The following is a 9020-nucleotide window of genomic DNA, read 5'->3' on the forward strand; positions in this document are numbered from 1 at the left end:
AGACCAGGCTGGTCTCGAACTCACAGAGATCCGCCTGCCTCTGCCTCCCAAGTGCTGGGATTAAAGGCATGCGCCACCACCGCCCGGCTACATTAATAGATTTTCGTATGTTGAACTGTCCCTTCATCGCTGGAATGAAACCTACTTGATTATGATGGGTGATTTTTTTTTTTTTTTGATGTGTTCTTGGATTCTGTTTGCCAGTATTTTATTGAGTGTATTTGCATCAATGTTCTTTAGGGAGATTGATCTGTAATTCTCTTTTTTTATTGTATATTTGTGTGGTTTGGGTATCAGGGTACCTGTAGCCTCATAAAAATTTTTGGGGGAGCTGGACAATAGCTTGGCAGTTTAGAGCACCTTGGCTTTCAAGTATCTAATGGGATTTGGTGCCCTCTTCTGGCCTGCAGGCATACATGCAGGCAGAACGCTATATACATAACAAATCTTTAAAAAAAAGTTTGTCAGTGTATCTTCTTTTTCTTTTGTGTAGAATAATTTAGGGTATTGTTATTAATTCTTTTGAAATTTTGGTAGAATTCTGTGCTGAAACCATTTGGCTCTGGACTTTTTTGGCTGGGAGACTTTTAATGACTGCTTCCTTAGGGGTTATTTAAATCATTAATCTGGTCTTTATTTAATTTTGGTACATTGTACCTATTCAGAAAATTGTCTATTTCTTTTAGATTTTCCAATTGTGGATTAGAGGTTTTGAAGTATTACTTAATGATCCTCTGGATTTCCTCAGTGTTTGTTATGATCCCGTTTTCATCCGATTTTCTTGATTTGGTTATTCTCTCTCTGCCATTTGGCATAAGGTATAGGTTTGGACAAGTGTTTGTCTATCTTATTGAATTTCTCAAAGAACAGCTCTTTGTTTCATTGATTCTCTGTATTGTTCTCTTTGTTTATATTTTTATTTCAGCCCTGAGTTTTATTATTTCCTGCTAAATACTCCTCCTAGGTCAGTTTGCTTTCTTTTGTTCTAGAGCTTTCAGGTGTGTTTTTAATGCTTTTAAGTCACTAGTATGAGATTTCTCCAAAATCTTTTTTCCCCCCAAGACAAGTTAGCTTTGGAATCTGTCCTAGAACTTGCTCAGTAGACCGGGCTTGCCTCAAACTCACAGAGATCCTCCTGCCTCTGCCTTCCGAGTGCTGGGATTAAAGGCATGCACCACTAGTGCCCAGGTAGATTTTTCCAAATTCTTTATGTAGACACTTAGTGCTATGAAATTTTTTCTTAGAATTGCCTTCATTGTGTTCTAAAAGTTTGGATACGTTGTTCATTTATTTTCACCGAATTCTAAGAAGTCTTTAATTTCTTTATTTCTTCCTTGACCCAGTGGTGATTCAGTTAAGCATTGTTCAGTTTAATTGACTTTGTAGGCTTTCTGTAATTTAGGTTGTTGAATTCTAACTTTAAACCATGGTGATCCAATAAGATAGATACAAGGGATTATTCCAGTTTTTTGTTAGCTGTTGAGATTTGCTTTGTGACTGAGTATGTCCTCAGTTTTAGAGAAGGTTCCTCAGATGTTGAAAAGATACATTCTTTTGTGTTTGTGCGGAATGTTCTTTGGTTTTTTGAGATAGGGTTTCTCTGTAGCTTTTGGAGCCTATCCTGGAGCTAGCTCTTGTAGACCAGGCTGCCCTCGAACTCACAGAGATCTGCCTGCCTACCAAGTGCTGGATTAAAGGTGTGTGCTACCACCGCTGCCTGTCAAGGGCGGAATGTTCTATAGATGTCTGTTAAGTCCATTTGAGTCCAGTTCTCGTATTTCTCTGTCAAGTTTCTGTCTGGCCATGTGCTCAACTATGTTCATAGCAGCTTTGTTTGTCATAGCCACAACCTGTAAATAACCTAAATGCCCTCGACCAAAGAATGGCTAAAGAAAATGTGATACATTTACACAATGAAGTACTACACAGCAGAAAAAAATGACACTTTAAATTTTGCAGGCAAATGGATGGAGCTGGAAAATATCATTTTGAGTGAGGTAACCCAGAATCAGAAAGACAATTATCACATGTACTCACTCATAAGTGGTTTTAAAAACATAAAGCAAAGAAAACCAACCCACATATCACAATCCCAGAGAACCTAGACAACAATGAGGACCTAAGAGACATAAATAGATCCAGTCTACATGAGAAGTAGAAAAAGACAAGATCTCCTGAGTAAATTTGGAGCATTGGGATCTTGCGAGAGGGTTGAAGGGGAGAGAAAAGGCAGGGAGGAGAGCAGAGAAAAATGTAAAGCTCAATAAACAAACAAACAAACAAAGTTTCTGTTTGGCAGGCCTGTCCATTGGTGAGAGTGGGATATTGAAGTTTTAAAATTTTAATTATTTTTATTACATGTATATGTATACGTGCTTGCTTGTTTTTATGTGTACCACATACCTGCAGGTACTTGAGGCCAGAAGAGGGAGTCAGATCCTGGAACTGGATTTACTACAGGTAGTTCCCAGCTGCCTACTAAGCATGGTTAAAGGAAAGATACATTCAGTATCATATCCCTTACTGTCTGGTCTGGTTATAGGTATAACAGGAATTCTTTTAGTAGAAAGGGATTTTGGAATTGCCTCCCCGTGCATTTCAGGATCTTGTAGGAATGAGGTCATGGTCCCAGCCTGAACTCATGGCTTGTTTACTGTAAGTGTAGTCTCAGACAGCTTGTCATGGTCTACATCTCTTGAGCTACCCTTTTCACCCTCCTCTTCTCAGGGCAAGGAGCTTGTTGCAGTGTTAAGGTCAGATTTAATCTTTAGCAAATACTAAATGTAGTCCTTGTGCTTGTTTGTTTGGGTGTGCCAAGGATGGAGGGCCCAAGAATGTCACTGCCATACCGCCACGTGGGTTCAGTTATTGCTAGACTTGTACAGGAGTTGATTCTTCTTAGATACCAGCAACATTCTTTACATTTCTGGAGCATTTATCTTATATATTCTTTTAGGTCCTTCAGTTGCTCCAAAAGTATTAGATACCCCCTGTTAGACTTGCTTGAAGGAACAGCTACTTTGGAAAAAAAACTTCCTGTTTCTCCTCCAAGGGACTTTATGTCAGGAGCTTAACCGACTGTCCTTACCATGGAACTACTACCTCATATCACTTACTTATTTATTTATTTGTGTGTGTGTGTGTGTGTGTGTGTGTGTGTATGTGTAAAACAGCAATAATTTTTTTTCCAGAGGAAATAGTGGGAGATAGAAGACAATAAGATATTTTTCTTAAAAGCTTATTGCTGGGTGGTGTTGGTGCACGCCTTTAATTCCAGCACTTGTGTGTGTGTGGGGGGGTGCAGAGACAGGTGGAGCTCTGTGAGTTCAAGGCCAGCCTGGTCTACAGAGGAAGTTCCTGGACAGGTTCCGAAGCTGCTGAGAAACCCTGTCTCAACCCCCCCCCCCCAAATAAAAAATAAAAAAACACTAAAGCTTATTCTTTAGGCCTGCCTATTAATTATATTCCTATTATAACACAGATGTTCAAAATGAAATGCAAAATAGTGAAATAATAATTCATTACTCTCATTAATTATTATTTTGGTTTTTTGAGATTGGGTTTCTCTATGAAACTCTGGCTGTCCTGGAACTCATTATATAGTCCAGGCAGGTCTTGAACTCAGATATTTGGCTGCTTTGCCTTCTAAGTGCTGGTATTAAAGGTATATACTACCACCACCCGACTGTGAAATTATTTTTTTAAGTGAGTGAATATAAATGAACATATTACTAAATTTAACAAAGATAAGGACTTTTTTACTTTAATGTTTCAATAAAATTAAAATACACATGGAAAATAGCATATGCATAAGATTGTGACATCTTTGTATTAACTGGTAAGTTACGGAAACTTTTATTTGTGTTAAACATTGAAAGTTAAAGAAGCATGTTATAATTTCTAGAATAAGAACAAAATAGTAAATAAATATAAAATCTTTTCCAAATTAATGTAGACTATAAGTAAAGCAAAAATGACCCAGGCAATCCAAACACTAATAAAAGGAAATATAAAAGAGCACCTGTGACTGGGGCATGTAGTTCCAGCTCTTTGGAAGGGCCTGGGCAACAAAATGAGAAGCAATGCCAATAAAACATGATAAATATTTGAAAGAAGAAATAATAAGGTACCAGTGAGTGCATTAGATGTAAATGAGTTGATTGCTCTAGTAGCTGAAAATCGTCAGACTGATAAATAGCAAAGTTTGTCAGAGGCAGTCCTACTATTATTATACACAAAGCTAAAAGTAAAATGGTATAAAAAAAGGTTTATCAAACATTAACAAAAGTATTTGCAGCTCTATTACCTAATATAAAAGGAACTATCTCATATTACAAAATAGATTAGTTTTGTGTGTGTGTGTGTGTGTGTGTGTGTGTGGTTGTTTTTAAGGCAGGATTTTTCTGCCTAGCCCCGGCTGTCTTGGAACTTTCTCTGTGTACCAGGCTTGCCTTGAATTCAGAGATCCACCTGCCTCTGCTTCCATGTAGGAATTAGCAAGTGTATAGTCCCAAATTTATAGGTATCTGATAATTTAGTTTCAAAGTACATGAAGCAAAAATTAATAAAATGGGCTGGAGAGATGGCTCAGAGGTTAAGGTCGCTGACTGCTCTTCCAGAGGTCCTGAGTTCAATTCCCAGCAACCACATGGTGGCTCACAACCATCTACAATGAGATCTGGTGCCCTCCTCTGGCCTGCAATCATACATGGAAGCAATACACTGTATTGTATACATAATAAATAAAAATCTTAAAAAAACCAAAAAATTAATAAAACTAAAATCAGGAACATGCATCTGTAAATAGGATGTTTTAATTTCCTATGTTGAATAACTTAATAGAACCAACATTCAAAGCACAAGTAAGGCTGTAAGATACTTAAAAAATAAATAACAGTTGATGGGTACTTTTATGGGTATCCATTGCTCTCTGCCTTACTGATTATTGAGACCCAGTTAATGAAATGATATGTAGAATACTGAACTCCATCTGAAGATTCCATTTTTTCTAAATTCACATGGAATATTTATATAATTAGTGCTCATGTTGTTTTGAACCATAAAGGAAAAGCCAACTTTCTAAGAATTAACACATATTTTAGTACTGTAATAAAATTATAAATATAAAGGTAGTGGTACACACCTTTAATCCCAGCACTTGGGAAGCAGAGGCAGGAGGATCTCTAAGTTCAAGGCCAGCCAGGTCTACAGAGCAGAGTTCCAGGACAGTCATGGCTACACAGAAAAATGCTGTCTCGATAAAACAAACATAAATAATATTACCATAGAAACTAATAAAGTACATGTAGAGGTAAAAGTTAGGAAATGCCCCTTTAACACTAGGGATATTGTAGAGTGGGAAAACACTTGTTAGCATGTACGTGATTCCTACAGTTCAGTACACACTGCTGCCAAACAACCCACAAAATCCAAACCCAAGTAAATATGCTTCTTAATAGTTTAGAAGATGAATAAACAAGAAACTAGCTACAGTTAACCAGCATGCTGTGGCGGTATAGTTAACGTTAGAACATTTCATGTTAAGAATCAGTGATCCAGAAAGGCATTACTAAGAAAGAGAATTACAGACCAATCTCACTCATGAAAATTGATTCAAAAATACTAAATAAAATACTGTCAATCGAACCCAAGAACACATCAGAAATATCCACCATGATCAAGTTGGCTTCTTCCCACAGATGCAGGGATGGTTCAACATGAAAAATTGTCAATGTAATCCACCATATATGCAAACTGAAAAATATAAACCATATGATTATCTCATTAGATGCCGAAAAAGTATTTGACAAAATACAACATCCCTTCATGATAAAGGTCTTGGAGAGAGCAGGGATATAAGGAACATACCTAAACATAATTAAGGCAGTATACAGCAAGCCAACAGCCAACATCAAACTAAATAGAGAGAAACTCCCGGCGATTCCACTGAAGTCAGGAACAAGACAAGGTTGTCCACTCTCTCCATATGTATTCAATATAGTTCTTGAGGTCCTAGCTAGAGCAATAAGACACCAAAAAGAGATCAAGGGAATACAAATTGGAAAAGAAGAAGTCAAACTCTCACTGTTTGCTGATGATATGATAGTTTACATAAGTGATCCCAAAAATTCTACCAAGTAACTTCTACAACTCATAAACACTGTCAGCAATGTAGCAGGATACAAGATTTACTCAACAAAATCAATGGCCCTTCTGTACATAGATGATAAAAGGGCTGGGGAAGAAATCAGAGAATCAACACCCTTCACAAAAGCCAATAATAGCATAAAATATGTCAGAGTAACTCTAACCAAACAAGTGGAAGACTTGTATGACAAGAACTTTAAATCTTTGAAGAAGAAATTAAAGAAGACACCAGAAAGTGGAAAAATCTCCCATGCTCTTGGGTAGGCAGAATTAGCATAGTAAAAATGGCAATTTTACCAAAAGCAATCTACAGATTCAACGCAATGCCCATCAAATTCTCAGCAAAATTCTCCAAAGACCTCGAAAGAATGGTACTTAACTTCATTTGGAAAAGGAAAATACCCAGGATAGCCAAAACAATCCTGTACAATAAAAGAACTTCTGGAGGCATCACAATCCCTGACTTCAAACTCGACTTACAGAGCTACAATACTGAAAACAGCGTGATATTGACATAAGAACAGACAGGAGGACCAATGGAACCGAATAGAAGACCCAGATATCAATCCACACATTTTCAAACACCTGATTTTTGACAAGGAAGCAAAAATATTGAATGGAAAAAAACATATTTAACAAGTGGTGCTGGCATAACTGGATATCAACATGTAGAAAAATGACAATAGACTCATTATCTATCACCATGCACAAAACTCAAGTCCAAATGGATCAAAGACCTCAACATAAAGCCAGCCACACTGAACCTTAAAGAAGACAAAGTGGGAAGTATACTTAAATGCATTGGCACAGGGAACCACTTCCTAAATAGAACTCCAGCAGCACAGACACTGAGAGAAACAATTAATAAATGGGACCTCCTGAAAATGAAAAGCTTCTGTAAAGCAAAGGACACGGTCAACAAGACAAAACAACAGCCTACAGAATGGGAAAAGATCTTCACAACCTCACATCAGACAGAGGTCTGGTCTCCAAAATATACAAAGAACTCAAGAAATTGGACACCAAAGGAACATATAATCCAATAAAAAAAATGGAGTACAGCCCTCAACAGAGAAGTCTCTACAGAGGAGTCTAAAATGGCTAAAAGACACTTAAGGAAATGCCCAACATCCTTAGCCATCAGAGAAATGCAAATCAAAACAACTCTGAGATTCCATCTTACACCTGAAAGAATGGCCAAGATCAAAAACACTGATGACAACTTATGCTGGAGAGGTTGTGGGGTAAATTTCTGCATTGCTGGTGGGAATGCAAGCTGGTATAACCCCTTTGGATGTCAGTGTGGCGATTTCCCAGAAAATTAGGAAACAACCTTCTTCAAGACCCAGTAATACCACTTTTTGGGTATATATCCAAAGCATGCTCAATTGTGCCACAAGGACATGTGCTCAACTATGTTCATAGCAGCTTTGGTTGTCATAGCCACAACCTGGAAACAGCATAAATGCCTCTCGACAGAAGAATGGATGAGGAAAATGTGGTACATTTATACCATGGAGTACTACACAGCAGAAAAAAATAACAACAGCTTGAATTTTGCAGGAAAATGGATGGAGCTAGAAAACATTATTTTGAGTGAGCGAACCCAGACCCAGAAAGACAATTATCACATGTACTCACTCATAGATGGTTTTTAAACACAAAGCAAAGAAAACCAGCCTACAAGCCAGAATGCCAGAGAACTTAGACTACAATGAGGACACTAAGAGAGACTCACAGAGATATAAGCTACACGGGAAGTAGGAAGTATAAAAAGACAAGATCTTCTGAGTAAATTGGGAGCATGGGGACCTTGTGGGAGGACTGTAGGGGGAGAGGAGAATCAAGGGAGGGGAGCAGAGAAAAATGTAGAACTCAATAAAATATCAATAAAGAAGAGGGGGGAAAATAAAGAACCAGTGATCACTCCCAAAATCTTGGAAAATGATCAGCAAATGAACTCTGGGAAGTAATTCCATTTTTAATTACTTCAGATAAAAGGAAAATACCTTGAAATAAACCTAACCAAGGAAGTAGAAGAGGTGTACAATGAAGTCTTGAAAACTTAGAGAAAGGTTCTGGAGGCACTTGAAGAAAGATTGGTCATCCATGATCATCAATCCGAAGAGTTACTTTTGTAAAAAATAGCTATACTGTCAAAAATAGGATATAAATTCAGTGCAGTCCCCACAGTGTCACTATTTATAGAAATAATCCTAAAATTCACACGGAAGTGCAAAACACCCCAAATAGCTGGAATGGTCCTGACCACAAAGAAGGATGCAGAAAATACCACTATATCTGATTTCAGGTCAAAAAGTCATAATAACAAAAAAAAAATGGTACCAGTACAGAAACAAACATTTAGATGAGTATAATAGACTAGATTACCCAGATAAAACCACATGTAACTGGTCTAGTTAAAAAAAAAAACTTTGTTGTCATATGCTTGTTATTTTCTGAAAGACAAATAAGTTTTTTGTTCTTTGTGTTTTTCCAGGAAGAATATAGAACTGAAGGTATCAGTTGGCACAACATAGATTATATTGATAATACTTGTTGCATAAATCTTATTAGTAAAAAACCAACAGGACTGCTCCATCTTTTGGATGAAGAAAGCAAGTGAGTATAGTGCTTTTCAATTTCATAATTGGTCATTGTGCTTTTTGAGTGGCTTCTCCTTCATTTGAGACAGAACGTCATCTGTGGTCCATCCTTACCTTGGTCCAGTGACTAAATCAATACATCAGGAACTGAGTCAACATCTGTGGGTTGTCTTTGCCTCAATTCTTAGAATGGAGTTATGTTTGAACATTATTCACAAGGACACAGGAGGATGAGCAGTCCAGCGTGTGTGGGTGTGGGTGTGGGTG

The 9020-nt window shown here is 37.4% G+C and overlaps 1 protein-coding gene across 1 annotated transcript in view; it reads left to right on the top strand.

The window, feature by feature from the left end:
- Positions 1–9020, top strand: part of Myo9a (myosin IXA) — a gene marked incomplete at its 3' end in the record, with an annotated part of 191454 nt that overhangs the window by 86583 nt on the left and 95851 nt on the right. Inside the window, exon 11 of the mRNA XM_013354586.2 lies at positions 8648–8769. Within this exon, the coding sequence (XP_013210040.1) occupies positions 8648–8769 (122 nt within the window). The remainder of the gene's footprint in view (positions 1–8647; positions 8770–9020) is intronic.

This window comes from Microtus ochrogaster, unplaced genomic scaffold (assembly GCF_000317375.1).
Source record: "Microtus ochrogaster isolate Prairie Vole_2 unplaced genomic scaffold, MicOch1.0 UNK49, whole genome shotgun sequence".
Taxonomy (NCBI): Eukaryota; Metazoa; Chordata; class Mammalia; order Rodentia; family Cricetidae; genus Microtus; species Microtus ochrogaster.